This window comes from Anarrhichthys ocellatus, unplaced genomic scaffold (genome assembly GCF_004355925.1).
Source record: "Anarrhichthys ocellatus isolate YVR2014 unplaced genomic scaffold, GSC_Weel_1.0 scaffold244, whole genome shotgun sequence".
NCBI classification, from domain to species: Eukaryota; Metazoa; Chordata; class Actinopteri; order Perciformes; family Anarhichadidae; genus Anarrhichthys; species Anarrhichthys ocellatus.
In genome coordinates, this window is record NW_022280274.1 from 15,664 (window position 1) to 32,993 (window position 17,330).

General features: G+C 44.4%; 2 protein-coding genes across 3 annotated transcripts in view; both read left to right on the forward strand.

Moving 5' to 3' along the window:
- Positions 1–3,939, forward strand: part of rad17 (RAD17 checkpoint clamp loader component) — a 15,674-nt gene extending 11,735 nt beyond the window's left edge. For both annotated transcript variants that reach the window (XM_031879303.1, XM_031879304.1), the window contains exons 15-17: positions 1,459–1,579; positions 1,986–2,043; positions 2,726–3,939. In XM_031879303.1, the coding sequence (XP_031735163.1) occupies positions 1,459–1,579; positions 1,986–2,043; positions 2,726–2,906 (360 nt within the window). In that variant the 3' untranslated portion in view covers positions 2,907–3,939. The remainder of the gene's footprint in view (positions 1–1,458; positions 1,580–1,985; positions 2,044–2,725) is intronic.
- Positions 3,940–3,972: 33 nt separating this feature from the next.
- On the forward strand, positions 3,973–16,982 carry ccdc125 (coiled-coil domain containing 125). Its single transcript, XM_031879305.1, has 12 exons — positions 3,973–4,462; positions 5,808–6,105; positions 6,444–6,502; positions 6,609–6,695; positions 8,237–8,314; positions 11,316–11,401; positions 11,473–11,555; positions 11,737–11,849; positions 13,721–13,825; positions 13,974–14,124; positions 15,095–15,201; positions 15,599–16,982. The coding sequence occupies exons 2-12, from the start codon at positions 5,862–5,864 to the stop codon at positions 15,965–15,967; spliced, it is 1,482 nt and encodes a 493-aa protein (XP_031735165.1). The 5' UTR covers positions 3,973–4,462; positions 5,808–5,861; the 3' UTR covers positions 15,968–16,982.
- The last annotated feature ends 348 nt before the right edge of the window (positions 16,983–17,330 follow it).

Below are 17,330 nucleotides of genomic sequence, written 5' to 3' on the forward strand. Positions count from 1 at the left end.
TGGTTTGAATGTGAGGACTGGTTTGAATGTGAGGACTTGGTTTGAATGTGAGGACTGGTTTGAATGTGAGGACTTGGTTTGAATGTGAGGACTGGTTTAACAAGTCGTAGGTTTGTGAGCAAGATACACACAGTTGAAGAAACCAGTCAGGGCTTTCTGGTGGACAAACTATGTAACAAAAGACACCGTTTCTAAATATTCTCAAACAAACTTTATTATTGTCGTCATTATACAATGCAGGATTTCACCATAAAAATGCAGTTGAAGCCCCTCCACGCTGCACTCACAGAAAATGTATGAACAGATATTGAAATAAGACTAGAATATAAACAATAAAATAAAACGAGGTATATTACGGTTGTTTCTAATCGTTACCAGGGTAGAGACCATGCTAGGTTCTCTGTGATGTTGAATACCAGAAGCCCCCTCTTCAAACGCTCTGGGGGCGACACAAAGCTGGACCGATCAGTCTAAAGAAATAATAATAAATAAATTAAATAAAATACAATCGATACAAAAGTTACAATAAATAAATTAATTAGATAATGTTTCACCCGGTTGACCCGGCCTGACTGACCCTACTGTCCTGTTCTGGAGCTCCCTGACGGTGCCCTGGTCCTGGTCTGCTGCCAGTGGACAGGGCCATACTGCTCCTGTCTTTGGGTTTTATTTTGTAATTTATGTAATCTGCCCTTTCATTTTTGTACTTTCTTATGGTCTTTTCTTTCATTTCAAAAGGCTCAGGCACACACACTCACTCACTCACTCACTCACTCACTCACTCACTCAGTCTCTAGTTTCAAGTCTTCTTCAATACAGCATGATGTTCATTTAGTAAATTATGGTCCATTTAGAGTCAAACAGACCATAAAGCAGGGGATGCTTTAGGGCGGGGCTAGTGTGATTGACAGGTTGCTGCCGCTACCAGAGACGTATACGGCGTCTCTACGTCACTCCTCCACATTCCAAATATGGTAACTTCTGTTCATTGGTTGCAAAAAAAAACAACATGGCGACGGCCGTAATCCAAAATGGCGATGGCGAAATCGCCGAACCCGAGGCTTGAAAACATCAGTCCACAAACCAACGGGTGACGTCACGATGACTACGTCCACTTGTTACATACAGGCTATGGTGGTGTGTCTTTGACTGATTGGTTTTACCAACGTTGAGCAGTAGTTTGTTCACTCTGCACCATTGTTAATTATCTCCCGATGTGAAGTGGGATAGTAGTGTGATGATAGGTCATCTTCAAACTTCACTACAGAGTTCTCTTTATGTTCGGGGGGACAATCGCAGGTGTGCAGCGTGAACAGGAGGGGGCTAAGCACACGGCCCTGAGGGGCTCCGGTGTCCAACAGTTAGAGTGGAGAAGGCCTGTTCACAAATCCAAACTGAGGAAGTCCGATGTCCGTGACAGTAGATCAGACTGTGATGAGACTGATGTTGTCCCCTCAGCACCGGGAGAACTGCTTGGCGGCCCAGTCCCTGTTCAGGAGCTTCTGTCTGACACCAGTCAGCCTGCAGACGGAGCTGCTGCCATACCTGGCCAAACTCACCAACCCTATGAGGAACCAAGGTGTCTCTCTCTCACACACACACACACACGCACTCGGTGCCGTGGTTTCCTGGCTTTGTTCGTTCTAACAATATGGTTGATCACAGCTGTATTAAAGCAAAGCTATGTTAGGGCTAACTTTGAATGCTTCCAAATACAGTGATTGTTCTTTTTGAGGTTTTTATTGCTTCCTTCTTATTAGTTTTGTCACTTTGCTCTGTGGGTTAGGGTTAGTACTGTAAAACACTGTGATCAAAGGTAATGCATGAAGTTGATTAAATGAGTTTTTATTTATTTTTGCTGTGAGGATCTGGCTTCTCACCACTACCACCAGAGCTTTGTGCACTCATTTGAACAGTTTGTGTCCGTTGAAGACGTTTGAGGACTCGTTAACGTTAAGTGTCTTGTGCTCTGCCGTGTCTCCCAGCTCAGATGGCGTTCATCCAGGACGTGGGTCAGATGTCACTGAGGAGGTTCCCCGGCAGGTACAGCACGCGTTTTCCTCTTCTCGTGGCGCCGTTAGATTCAAGTGTGTCTGTGGGTTTTGACGGGAACGTAGAGTCTGCGATCCAGAAAGATCCAAGCAGCCTTCACAGCAGCAGTCTGTACTGGTGGAGAATATGAAGCGGGAGAAATGAGTAGGACCACGGCCGTGTTCAAACCAGGGACATCACCATTACACCGTGTTCACCTCCACCAGGATCATTTCAACGGCTTTAATAGCACTCCATGTTTACTTACGAGGCTCCAGCTGATGGTGACACTCAGAGCTGATTTGACTTTGCAGTGTCAGTAACTGAGAACACATTTTCACAAACAGGGCGCTAATAATTGTCAATATCCATGTACACTGCATGCTATAGAGTGCTGCAAACAGCTGTCTGCTCGTTACAACCCGTCCTGAGTGTGAAGGTTCATGTTTGTCAGACTGATCATGCTTACAAACAAAAAGAAGGCTGTAACATTTGGCATCACTCACCAACACTGCAGCTCCCTGTCGGTGTGTTCTACACCTTCACAGAGGGCTATCTCCTCTGAACATTAACGGTTTTACCTCCAAATAGATCTCTCAACAGAGTTACACCTATTATTCAATTTCAGACAGATATTGGTCCACCGATGGCGTAGAGTGTGCTAGACTTCTGTCTCTGTTTCCGTCTTTGGCAGATTCAACCTGGAGGCTCTCACGGACAAAGAGCCGGCCCAGCTGGACAAAGACAGTGAGGAGGAAGAGGACTGTCAGGGTGGGGTGGAGGAGGGTCTGCCAGCCAGTCAGCCCCAACCTACCACAACCCAGGTCCTTCTGGGGGAGGAGGACTTGGTCATAGAGGACTACAACAGTGACTAACACACTCAGCTCTGCCGTACTGTCACACAGTTACACTTTGTCATTGTCAACTTTTTCTTGTTGTTTGGATTTCTGGCTGTGTATGGAGGGTGATTTGTGCCACGAGCAGGAGAATTTTGACTTTTTTTTTTTTCACGATTGTAAGATTGCATTATTCAATTATTCTCCACGTAGTTGTAACTGTACTCCGTATTATGTCGCAGACTGTGATAATAGCTCTGGTGTTACCAGTGTTTATGCCTCATTGAGGCGCCATATGTACTAGAAATCTTTCAAACAAGCTTGTCTTGAAGAACCTGAATTAAATGTGATTCCCCAGCTGGAAACAGGCTCCTAATAATATGGAAGCACAGGGATTCAATTTAATAATCTCCCAAAAGTGTCCCTTACAGAAATACTTCAACCCAAAAATGAACATTTGTATATCGCTTCCTAACTACGTGTTGCCTTGAATTCTTGAAGGAAGCGTTGTTTTCCTCACATGCCTTCACGACGATCAAAGAATCAAAGCTGCTCACTGCTTCACAAACGTACGCACCTCCTCTGAAACCTACTGATGTAACGCTCGCGTCCGCACGAGTCCGGACCAATGCAGTCTGTAAACCGTTGATATGATTTTGCGTTGGTTAAATGCAGCGCCTCCAAACTTTACTCCGGGTTTATTTAATTGTCCTTTTACCGTTGAGGTATGGGACAGAAACGTTTTCTTCAAGAATTCAAGGTAACACTGGGTCAATGATGATATACAGGTTATCATTGTGGAGGTGAGTATTCCTTCAGCAGCTCAGTTGAATTATTGTCAGTATTTATTTGATCCAAGTGCATGTTCACCACTTGTTCTGTGTACCTCACAGATCTTAGTTTTTGCCTAGTGACTGTTGGATTTGTCCAGGAGGGAGCCCAGCCTTTTTATTTGTTTCTGTTTGTGTGGATGGATAGACAGAAACATACATATTACCAACATGTGCTTATTGAGAGATGTACGTTTTTTAAATCTGAATAAGCAAGTGAATAAAACAGTGTGAAAAGCGGATCATTGGGCTCCATACTGATTGTAACACTTTCACACACCCCTTCATCCAATATTTGCTCAACAGTCTCACATGAGGCTGCTTTAAATATCCCTCCGCTGATGGAGACTCGCTAAACTACTTTACACTTAACTTCGGAAATGATTCCACCTTCAATACTTATTTAAATTTGCTGTCTCATTGTTGTATCACTCATTTACTCTACTTTATTATTTAGCTGAGGTATTGTTTCGCGAGCGTCGTGCTTTGTACAATTAAACATATACGATGGATTTTATTTTTCACGGTGTTGACCGGAAGTAGTTCAGTGCTGCCGCTCGTAGCTTGACGGAGCTTCGCGGCAGGTGGATCAACGTTCACCTCGTAGTTTCTCTGACGCGCCGCTGTGTTAATGTCAACTCGCTCGAGCGCTCACTTCGTCGGTAAAACCGGGATACACGTTTTTTTCTTCCCGTCTGTGCGTCGCTGGAGGCTGTAAAGCACCGGAGGAACATAACGTTTAACGTTACTGCTTCACCGTCTCGGGTAAGAGGAAGTCACTCATAACTAACGTTAAGTTAACAAATATTGATCAGTTCCGGTTTTGTTTTCGTGTTTCATCTAGTTTTACACATGAGGGACTCGGACAGAGACTAAGTGGTGAGGATCCATTGTCATAGTTTAGTTTTATGATCATCATAAAACTAAAAGCAACTCATCAATTAGTCGGTTTAGTCAACAGATCTATAAAACTATTTTCTTCCACAAAGAATCACTTTAAATGTCTTGTTTTACAGATGGGTGCTCATAAGTGTCTTGGAAATAAGTCATTCAACAAAATAAAGCATAAAACGACTAATCTGTTAAAGAAATATGATTCGACTTCAAACCAAAACGGTCGATTAATCGACTACGAGGAGGCAGAAGTAGTCCCGCTGCTGGGTGGTGGGCTTCACTGACGTCGGTACCACTGTATGAATAACACATGTTTGTGTATGTTGAATTAAAGTATGTAGAAAACCTCACCCTATACTGTAGCAGTCATGCTAAGCTAGTGAGTCGGCCATACTGTAGCTTGTAACGGACTGTAGCAGACCTGCCACATATCTACGAAGAGGTTTAGCTCCAGCATGTCACGTGCACGGCTGTGAACGTGCGCTGCTCTCAAAGTCTCATACTGACGTCATCAAGTAGAGCAGTGTGGAGCTGCTCCATAGACGACCAATAGGAGGCACTTTCTGTTTGTTTTCTCTTTTACACACAAATGAGCTTCATTGTATTGTCCGATGTGAAACGGGAAGTGAACGCATAAATCCATGACATTCCCATCAGTGTCACAGTCTCAGTGCTGCAGGGTGACAAACCAGGAAGTACGGTCGCCCTGGTTCCTCCACAAAAGGCCAATGGGATTTTCTTTTCCATTGTATTTTGGATAATTGCAGCAGATGAGCTGTGTGAGCGGTGGTGCACTGGTTAGCACTATCGCCTCACAGCAAGAGATGCAGCGGGCCGGGCTGCCCAAAACCTTTTAAATAGGCCAGAATTACAGAAACGTTACCGTCTGTAACAAGCTGGCCAAACCATGGAGTTAGTTCTGTTATTTTTATAGATATGCTGTCATTTTGGGTTCCAGTTGATGGCCTAAACCAGTGCTCTCCAGCTTGTGTGTGTGTGTGTGTGAGAGATGAGGCAGTAATCTGGACCACATCAAGGAGTCCGTTCTTGTAGGTATTGAGTTATGACCTCATCCTACAATGTCCGGCACCATTGAGACACCGTTTATAGATTAAAGAACTAGACGGGAGTGTCTGCAAGTGCCAGTGAATTAAATACTCAAGGTATGTTTTGAGTGAACAATTTGAAGTTTGAGCAAATCGATGTGTTTTGTCAGGTGTAGTAGATCCACACTGTGCTGACTGAAAGGTCAGGGTTTGGCCCGGGACAGATGCAGGAGGCCGGTGAGGCCTGCAGCCTGGATGATGACATGGCGAACGGGGACCTGGGCGACGGGATGGGAGTCAGAGCGGCACCGAGCTCCACGAGGAACAAGAGACAGAGCTCGGACGGCCTCGCGGAGATGCCATTGTCCAGAACGGAGCCGCTCGGATGGGCGGGAGAGGTGGCCTGGATCCCCGGACTGAAGACCACGGGAACGCAGCAGAGAGCCCGCTGGAAGCCGCCCTGCTACAGTAAGAACACCTGAGGAATAGATCAACAGGATCCAAGTCCAATGAGGCGGTGTGGATTAAAAAAAGATGTTTCTTTGGTTTTATATAAACAACTACGACTTATATAAATATATTGATTGATATTAATCAACACATACAACATTACAAGCGCATTATGAAAATCTTTGGCACAAAAAATGTTCACTGCAATAGCTTGAATGGCTACATTACAAATACATTGCATACATTACGTGGTTTAACATTGAAACAAGGCGTCTTTACTCTGAATCTGTTAAAGCTACAACTCACACACACGTTCTGAGACTTGTAATACACGAGCGCACTCTGTGGATCAACAGGCTCACTGGTGGACCTGTCCAAAGACGAGCTGAGAGACAGACTCCAGGAAGCAACGGAGGTAGGAGGAGAGAAGAAGAAGGAAAGAAAAGGACAAACTGTAATTGTTGTAACTTTGTCCGCTTCAGCCGGGCAGAGTGTAAGTGATGGTTCTGCTGTGTTGACAGGTGATAGACGTATTGTGCTGCGAGTTGGAGGTGGCACATCGTTACGTCGAAGGCAAATATGAAGCTCTGAAGATCCTGCAGGGAAAGGTAGAGCAGCACACACACACCTCAGTCCCATGAACACACAGCAGCCAGGATCCATCCAGAACGCTGCTCAGCCGGCATCCGTGTGGTACAAAGACTCTCACTGGACACAAAGAGAACATTAACACCGCTAACATCTGTCCTTTGTCTTTAGTGGGACATTTTACAATCGGCATTCTTTCCCGGGACAAATGTCTCGGCAGTATTCACCAGTATTTATCGTCTCCAGCTCCAATCAGCGGGGACGGAAACACTCATTTTCACCCCTTTTCAGCCACATATTCTGCTCCTCTCCATCGTTTCAAATAAGTTGTCCCGGAGTTTAAAAGAGACAGAATAAGTAACCGATTTTAAAGAGATGTAATCGCTGTTACACTATCACAGGTCACTCACCCTGTTTCTCTGGCACGTTCGTGACGTCTAACGTGACGCACCAGAAAGAGAAAACGGTGCGGCACACTCGTCTACTGGCAGTGACAAAGAGGTCTACGGCTTGTTTTTAGTGGGTTTATTCCCGCCTCTAAAAACCTGCTGATATGCGCAATGTTTTGTGTAGAATTGGTACATGACGGTGGTTCTCGATGTTTTTCTCTTCAGACCCGTTAAAGCAGCATCCACTTGGGCCCTCTGTGTCGCTGTGTTCTGACCCTCTATGACTGCTGTTTGGTAACATGTCACCTCGCGGTTCCTGCTGTCAGTCGGCAAAAACAAACCCGAACACTGCCCAGTAGAATAATATGAAGCTTGTGAGAAAAAAGCTCCGATAGACATTATGGCCAAATGAACGTCGGGTCCATATTGAACAAGAAAGACCACAGGTTTGGTCTTCTTCTGGTCTCCCCAACTTTAAGGCTAAAGCTGGTGATATTTCATGTTTCTTTCTGCCAACAAATCCCACGAAAAGACGGATGACGTGTCAGTCCTTCGTACAGTACTGGTGTTTGTCCTCAGCCCACTGGTTCCTACTAAAGCTGCACATCTGTGAAAAAAGGCTGACAGACGTACCGTTTGAAAACTCTATTGTTTAAAAAGACTCATTTTCTAAAACAACTGGTCGCTGTTGTTTTTAACATACATTAATGGTGTTTAGGGTTGAGTTTAGATGAACTAGTGTGTGTGTGTGTGTGTGTGTGTGTGTGTGTGTGTGCGCGTGTGTGTGCGTGCGCGTGTGTGCGCGCAGTAATGAAGCATGTCAGCCAATGTAGAAGTACGGCTCATTGATGAGCAGATGGAGTTACACAGCTGTCATGGAAATGTAGACTTTCAAATCTATATCTTTTTTTCTGAGCACTAAAATGACTTCTTTTCCACGTTGACTCAAGAGTTAAAGATATGGTTATCATATCCAGATGTTTCCGATAATGTACATAGATATATCATATTTTACTGGGACTGATGGTGAAGACCAGTCCTTTACATTTAAACACCTTTGTCTCTGGAGTAGTTTCCGTCAGTCAGAGAGAAGGAAGTAATACATCGAGATAAAACCCACCAGGTCTGGACTCCGTTCAGCCGGTACATATGAACTGCTCTTCTTCACGCAGGCCATTCTTGACAAAGCCACGAGTCACACGAAAAGTCTGCTGCAGAAGAGCGAGGCGGAGGCCAAAGCTCTGGAAAAGGTAAGCAGAGGCTGCTCAAATAAGGGCTTGGTCTGTTTACTTTAACATTCAGCAGCAGTTTTCTACTGCACAGGAACAGTCAGTAACTAATGTATCACAGGCAAAGGGAACCAGTGTAATGGCACAAGACGGGCGCTATAAAGAGACAACTCACTGCTTACAGAGGTCCACTCCAGGCAGTGAAAGCCCACCAAGAGAAATGTGCCAAGTATCATGACTGAAGAACAATTTAGCAACATGTTTCACTTATAAACCATATTCCCATGGTTCCATGTCAGGGCACTGTGTTTTGTCCATGGCCCACTGAACTAGCTTGATTTGATTGTTGGTGATTTGAAAGGAGTCTTGACCTTTCTGTTCGTAACAAGTGGATTAGTTCTGTATCCGACACACGAATCATACACAATTCATTCGACTTTTTTGCAGAGGTGTGGACTCGAGTCACATGACTAGGAGTCCACACCTCAAATTTAAAGACTCATTAGTCTTGACGTGGGTCTTGACTCTGGACTCATTAGTCTTGACGTGGGTCTTGACTCAGGACTCATTAGTCTTGACGTGGGTCTTGACTCAGGACTCATTAGTCTTGACGTGGGTCTTGACTCTGGACTCATTAGTCTTGACGTGGGTCTTGACTCTGGACTCATTAGTCTTGACGTGGGTCTTGACTCGGGACTCATTAGTCTTGACGTGGGTCTTGAGGACAAAGACTTGAACCTCACTAAATTCCTGACCTCTGGTCCGTTATTCAAGATAAGAGAAACAAATCCTCTGTTTTTGTTCGTATAGACCAGGCATGTCCACAGTCCGGCCCGCGGGCCAATCACGGCCCGAGGTCAGATTTTATATGGCCCGCACCTTCTGTCTTAAAATGCATTATTTATGGCCCGCCAGCACAGTCAAAACGGAATGAATAAATCATACAAATTCAACATGCAATTCCTCTTCTTACCTCATGGTGGCAGCACCACTCTGTAACTGTCTGGCTGTTTGAAATGGGCTCTGACCCTTGACCTGTCATGTTACTGTAAGTAAAAAAAGGAAAGTCGATAATGAGGGCCGCCGCTTCCAGGAGAGGTGGAGATCGCAATATTTTTTTCACCGAAAACCGAAACAACTGTGTCTGCCTAATTAGTCATGAGACTGTTGCCTTGTTTAAGGAATATAATGTAAAGAGACACTACGAGACCAAACATGCTAATGCTACAACAAGCTATCAGAGCGACCGAGCTAGAAAAGTGAAGCAACTCCAAGATAACTTGGCCTCACAGCAGCGGTCCTTTTCACATGAACACATCATCACAGTAAGCTACCAAGTGGCCATGCTAACTGGACAAACCTTTTACGGAAGGTGAGTTTATCAAAGACTGTTATGAAAACAGCAGAAAACATAATTGCCCCGAGAAGAAGACAGTTTGCTAATGTTTGCCGGCTCGTAACACTGCAGAGCTATCATCAGATACTAAGAGACAACTTGATGTTTTTCGTTAGCCTGTTTCATGTGTGTTGAACTCACATGTGAGACAACTTTTCATTACCCTCACTAAGTCATATTTAAGATTGTCTTGAGGTGAGAACATTGATCGGTTTCTATGTACTTAGCTTTTAGATGGCTTGTTCTTTGTGTTATCTGACTTTCAAGATGTGAAAGAAACAGAATAGTTGTTGAGATGTGTTCACACATGAATGCTCACATTTGGTTACATTGCTATTTGCTGTCATTGAAAATAAAATGATTAAATAACAATGTATGTATAGGCTACTTGTATTGTTTAAAATAATGTCAGCAGGGACTGTTGGCACTTGGGCATTTTCACATTATCAAATCTGGCCCTCTTTGAAAAGAGTTTGGACACCCCTGGTATAAACCCAAGTTGGCTACATGGGAGTAAGAAGATGCCTTTAACTGGATAACACAGTGTTAGTCTAGATTAAGTAAGTCAAGCTTATAGAACAGGGGACAGGTTGTAAGATCATAGAATATATTGGCATAAAAATATTTTATCACTGTAAAGTCATGAAAAATGATATCGGGGCTTGTTTATAACTTTCTATATAAAATGGGATGCACGTGGTCTGATGTTGAACAATTGTAGTAAAGCTAATTAAACAATGATGATTTAACACGATTACATTTACGCCTACAGCTAACTTCTCTACACAAATCTTAATCTGGTCAATCAAGTTAGGACGAGCCCCCACATGTCACGACCCGGCTCAAAAGGCCGTAACATGAAGGGGAGTTAAAAGTAATAAATACACATTTGTGTAATGAACCAATAACTAAACAAACTAAACAAAGCAGCAGCCTTGTCAGCCAAACAAGAGTCCGAGAGGAGAGTGCCGCCTTTATAGCTGGGACCAAACCAGGCTCAGGTGTCGCCCATCAGTGGCTGATTAACATCCTGAAAGACAAACAGAGGAAACAGGACACAGATCCCTGGCACCTGGCATCATTACGTGTCTCCAGTGTCCACATCGAGATCCAATCGGTCTGTGCATCTGAAGCGACTGACAGTCACACCCTCCTCTCGATTGTGGTTGTGGACATTTCCACATTTTCTCAGCTGTTGCTTCATAAATGGCTCGGTTGCGTCGGACTTGAAAAGCATACTCCTCACGTCTTGACTCCATCCACGAGTGTCTCGAATATCCATTTTGAACAGCTTTCTAGCTACTAGCTTAGCTTGCTAACCGGCTAATGGCTGCGACCAAGCTGGTTTTAGAACAGCAGCACATTGTTAGGTCTTACTGCCAACAGAGCTTTTGTATCTGGACCTATATATAGATGTGTGTGTGCATATATGTATATGTATGTATGTATGTATGTATGTATGTATATGTATATTACAATGAGGTGACAATGCGTCCCTGACCTCCCCTGGAGTTGGTTTGGCTGATCGGGTCACAATCCGTCCTCAGTGCTGTTGAGGTTCTTGGCATGGTCGAGCACTATTTAATGGCGTGAACGGGGTCGATCTGGTGCTTCCATCTCTCGCAGGAGGTGAACAGATTGCAGTGGGAACTGAGCTTCAACCAGGTCCAGATGAAGAAGTCTCAGCAATCCTGGGAACAGAAACACAACAGGTTGGATTCACACCACATACAGTCATGTCTGTGGTATTCTCATCGGTTTATGACTTTATTGTTGTTGTCAGAGTTTTGAGTGAGAACAAGACCCTGACCGACAACCTGGAAGAAAGGCAGCGAGAGATCCTGCAGCTCCGGGCAGAAAACTCTGGTAAACGCAGAATAATGTATCATCATCTTCAGGTCACCAAAGCTCATGCAGCTCAACCCTCAGTGGGGGACTCCTACTCAGAATGAGCATCTAAATAACTGATTAAATGATCTTAACCCAATGTCCTCTTACAAGCTGTTTTAACACACTTAACGAACATTACGTGTGTTTGTGTTTGCAGCTCGTAGTCGGCAGTGCTTGGAGCTTCTCTCCATGCTGAGCGTGAAGGAGCAGCGAGCTTACGAAGGAACCAAGCCTCAATACAGCCCAGAGAGAGATTCAAGTGTTCTGGAGGTGAGTGTGTGTGTGTGTGTGTGTGTGTGTGTGTGTGTGTGTGTGTGTGTGAGTGTGAGAAGCTTTACATTAAGTTCAGTTACTGTGTTATGTCCAAACCACTTGGCACGTCTTCCTCTCAAAGTAACTAGCATGTTGAGCTGGATGACTTTACATGATGCACTCTCTGTGACATGATGTTCTTCAGTGTACTTGAGTGTAAAAGTGTTTGCAAACCTAGTTCTGTATTTTACGTGTGCGTTTTTTAAAATCCGATAAAAAACGTTAGGCACAGAAACCTTGCACACGTAAGGGGGGGGGGGGGGAGACTGCTGACCTGGACGGGGGACATCGTCGGGCAGTGGAAAGAGCACTTCAAGGAACTCCTAGACCCGACCAACATGTCCTCTGCAGAGGAGGCAGCACCTGAAGACTTGAGGGAATGAGCTGGAACATGTTGCGGGGGAGAGGGAGGTCTGGGTCAGCTTGCTGGGCCTGCTGCCACCGCGACCCGACCCCGGATAGGAGGAGGAGGAGGAGGAGGAGGAGGAGGAGGAGGAGGAGGAGGAGGAGGAGGGATGGATGTTTTATCAGCATCTCAAAGGTTTTTTATGTTAAAAGTAACTACAGCTGGTAGTGCAGTAAAAATAACAATATTTCAGAACTGTACTTAAAAACACAAGTTCCTCTCTTTGTCTGTTGTGTGTATTAGTTATTTTTTTGTATTTTCACCACAAACACATGCTAATGAGTACGCACCATGTAAGCACAATATAAACTAAATACTGAAACTGGATATGTAGTATTTAGCAATGAGATGGACATTTTCATCTGTTTTTAACCTGCTACCACTCCAGTAACATTTGCCTAAAAGGCCTATCCAAGGCATACCCAAAATTTCCAAATTTCACATGGTCACATACCTAGGCTGTGTAAAAATGTGTTCATAATTCAAACTAAAGATTATTTATGTTGATATACAGTTATCTATAAGTTATTTCACCATTATTCACTTCCCTAAAGTCTCCAAAACTCCCAAAACCACACTTTGCATTCTACGCACGGACGCGGCAGCAGACTCGCGGTGACGCAGTGACTTCCGTGTTGTGTCTGTAAATCTAACCCCTGAAGCTGTATATCGTCATTTTCGTAATGTCATTAGCTATACGAAGCGTCAGTCATCAGAACGATCGGTTGCAATTAGCTCGAGCTTTACACGAAAGAAGAGGGGCGGGCACTTTCCTTCAACGCGGCCTCTCTTTGGCTATTGTAGGCTGTGGACAGAACATGGAAGCTCCTATTGGGTCAAGTGAGGTCAATCGAAAGGTCAGAGTGCAGCCGCCATTTTGAGACACAGAGACCATCAATGTTTACATGCGAACTGGAGTTACGTTGGAAAATACATAAATAATTAGGCATATCTGCCGGCTAATTTGAAATGATGCAACAGCAGTCCGTGGGTATTTATGGATGTAATAATGTGTTTTGGACTAAATATTTGACTGGATTGGATCGTCTGGACATTTGTTAATGTAGCAAGAGCGTTTCTGTCTGAATATTATCGATGCTGGATTATTATGAGGCTTCATTGGTGAGGTGCCTCGATATTGTAAATGTTTGTTGGTTGGTGGTCTGACAGAGGCGTTGATTGTACCTGCTGTTGTGATGGTATCTTGAAGTGGTTTGCATAAATCGAATCACAAGAATCTTAGCTTTCCAAAGATATGTCGCATCAGTACCTACCTATACACAGCAGTTGTGTACATGACACAGGTGTACACTTAACATCCATACTGTTTGACTTTGACTTTTAGTATCATTTGGAAGTAACATGTACTTGTACTCAGCAGTTGAGTGAGCATTGTTCTTCATCTTCTTTGTGTTTTATAAAGCTGGCGGTGTTGGGGGCCTGCCGGTGTGATGGTGCTGCTGAAGCTTGTCTGTGCAGCCGGACCGCTGCCGCCGGCAGGAAGCAGCTCGTCCAGCTGCAACAGGAGGTGAACAACTCCATCTCACCGCTACACCTGTTACAAGCTCCCCCCTCTTCCTCTTCTTTCTCTAAACTAGTGTTAATAGTTACATTTTATTTTACCCTATTTACCTTGGGTAAGTGTGTGTGTGTGTCTGTGTGTGTGTGTGTTCCAGCTGGATGCTCAGCGTTCGAGGAGAGAGGAGGCGTCGATGGTCGCGGATGCTTTCCGCATCGCCTTCGAACAGCAGCTGAGGAAACGAAGTGATTACTTCCTGCTGCTGGCCGACGCCAACATCCTGAAATCCCACCGCTGCAAGGCCGAAGGCAAGTGTGCTCCCAACGCACAGAGCGCTGCATCAGACCAGCCTGAGTAGGGGGGGGGCCGGGGGTCCTGTGCACAGGCTGGGAACTTCTAACACTGATTCACGTACTTGTACGGTCCTGAGAGACGCGTGCGTGCGTGCGCGCGTGCGTGCGTGTGTGTGTGTGTGTGTGTGTGCGTGTGCGTGTGCGTGTGTGTGTGGTTTTTACACGCTGTAAATAGTGATCGACTTTTATTAATGAAGCGTCTTTCTGGACTTCCGGCCGCTTTCAGATCTTGACATTAAGGCGAGACACTACAGGCAGAGTCACTTTAGAGATTTTGGACTGTTTTGCTTCTTTCAGACTAGAGGAAGGAAAACTTTCAAAATACACATTTATGTGTTTATTTTACTACTTTGTCTGTTTGTTCTGTAGATTTCTCCTAAATTCACCAAAAGTTACCATTAGATAATGTCTCATTTGCATATTCAATTTACATTTTTAGGAAAATTGTAACACAATAAATCATGGTGTTAATGTGAGTGAAAATGATGCAAACTAGCCCATATTCAATAAGATGACGCCTCATTTAAATATTGAAACATGACATTTCAGAAAACTAGCAATACAAAAATATAATTGTCCTCATGTAAGTATCAACTGGGGAAGTTTCATGGCAATGCCTGTTAGTTAAACATTGTACCTTATTCACCTGTAGTGTAAATCACAGACGCAGTACAACACGACACACACTTGGAACTCAAGTCGATCGAATTTAATTGATTTATGATTTCAATGTTTGTGTACAGAAAAACCTCTTTCCTCTTAAATGTGGACAGATCACAGAAAGAAGGATTCTCCTCACGGTACGGAGTCCAGATATCGTTTGTTGAAGCCGAGGATTCACACTGTCCCTGGCTCATGAAGCTACGAGTGACCTGATCTTACTGCCTCATAGTTCTCAGTTACTGGAACCATCTTTTTCCTCCAGGTGCTACCAGGAGTCCTCTGATCAGTGTGAGCCAGAGGTTGAGAGGATTGCTGCCGTCCAAGATGCCCGATGATCTTATAGAGACTCTCTATAGACTGCTGGACTTGGTTAGTACCTCCTCTTAACATCTGTAGGCCGGTTATCTAGAGATCACTTGACATTAACAGTTCCTTGTTAATGTCGAGGCCTCGATCTGCTTTAAAACAAACTAGTTCACACCACGTGTTGTCCATCTGAAGTCAGAAGTGTTTCTAAGTGTTCTGAATGCAGAAAGGCCTGTCGTCATAGACGGGCGAGGGCCCAACGGGACATCTGAACCCATCTGTTTGCGATCTAAAACATCAATTCTCCCGTACCTTTAAGCATGAACTCTAAACCACCTTTCACACTGACAATTGCTGTTCTGTGTCCTCCTTGTGGTAAAGTTAGTTTTTTATTGAGCTAAAGTTTCATTCATGAAGTCGTTTTGATCATTAGTCATTGCCGCTGTGTTTCCTGCTGCAGCTGAACGACAAGGACGAGGCCCTGGCCCACCAGAGGAAGGTGAGCATCATGTTAGCCCACAGTGCAGAGGAGCTGCAGAGACGGTTGCATCTAGATTCACATCACGGGCCATCAGACCCATCAGAGAACCACAGCCGGTCTCGGCAAACGTCCGACGCACCGGAGTCTAAGATGCAACCACAAGTCCCACCGGAGTCCAACGTCCAAGCTCGGCTTCAGCTGCTTCAGCCAGGACAACCGCCGAGTCTGTCAGAGTCCAGGACTGAACCGCGGGAGCTGGCGGACCCGTCGCAGTCTGACATCCAGCCACCGTCTAACCACAAGAGCCACGAGTCTGAAATCCAACAAACAGATCAACAAGAGTCCTGATCCACCTACAGGATCTACCTGGACTCCATAGCTCGTGGCCAAAGACGCAGTTGTGCCGGTTTGCTTCCAGAAGAACTGGGGAAGAATTTTTGCAGGTGTTTTTTTTGTTGTTGAATTTCTTTTTTCATCTGTGGAACAAGTGAACGAAACCATGTTTGGGCTGATACAGGACTGGAACCTAAAGCACTCGAGGATATTTGTTCTTTGACTTGTACTTTTTAAAATCTATGTAGAAAGAGAGAACATGTTGTTGCTAAATGTACAGATGTTCTAAAAATGTTGGTGGTGTAAATTATTCCTCTTAGTTTAGTCAAAACATCTCTATCTACCTAATGGCATCTGTGAGTCATCTGTGGCCACATTTGAATGTACACAAAGTGTGACTGATATTACAGACACTAACAGGGGGCAGGGGCCACTAACGGGGCCCCCGTCATAATTGTAACATACTTAATACCTTTGTACTCTTAGTTGTCATTTGTTTTCTAAAACTTAAAAAGATTAACAGAAACTTAATTTATTTTGGATCACGATGAGCGTGTTCATCTCTTACATACGGTCTATGGCTGGCACCTCGGGTCACATGACACCTTCTAGTCGCCCTGCTCTGTTCTCAATTGAACCAAACTAACTGTCGTCATACTTTCTCAGCTTAGCGCCACTTGACTATGTGGACTGATTCAAGTATTTCTCCATGCTCGCCGGTTAGCTAGATGGCGAGTAAGCAAAGGAGTGTAGGAGTCCCTGGACCCTCCCTTGAGAATCGCTGCTTTACTTTTCACGTAGTGAGCTCAACCGTGAGGCGCTTTCCAAAAACCAAACTAAGTGTTTTTGTCGCCTGAACCTCAACAAGTGTTCCATTTGAATTCTTCACGTTAAACCTCGTGTTTGAAGCGACCGTGACGCTAAGCGGTCTATCAAGATCACAGTTTAATGGTCAGTGACACTGGAGCCCCACAGGGAACTGTTCTGTCTCCCTTCCTGCTCACCTTGTACACCTCTGACTTCCAGTACAACTCAGGGTCATGCCATTGTTGGGAACTTAAAGGAGCGTGTTTGGGTTATCAGCATCTAAGAAACTAAATTCTTGACATCAATAGAATTATTAATGTCTAACAATTATTAATTATTATTAATAATAACGGGGCACCACCCTGCGAACAGGGACCAATAACCAAACGATAAACTAAGTCTCATAATTAGTGTTCACTCACAATGTCAACAGTCTGAGTACTATTACACATTCAGAGTGAAAGTGAAGGTTTAAGTTCGAGCACAGACCACATATACAGCTATTATCACAATACATGCACAAAGTAATCACAGACAGCTGCTCTTTAAAATATAACAGTTTATTACGTTC

Bases quoted from the DNA above. Each gene is read 5' to 3' on its own strand.
- ccdc125 (XM_031879305.1), top strand. From the start codon at position 5,862: ATGCAGGAGGCCGGTGAGGCCTGCAGCCTGGATGATGACATGGCGAAC. The intron at 11,556-11,736 runs GTAAACGCAGAA...TTGTGTTTGCAG, and splicing joins GCTCCGGGCAGAAAACTCTG to CTCGTAGTCGGCAGTGCTTG. The intron at 11,850-13,720 runs GTGAGTGTGTGT...TGTTTTATAAAG, and splicing joins GAGATTCAAGTGTTCTGGAG to CTGGCGGTGTTGGGGGCCTG.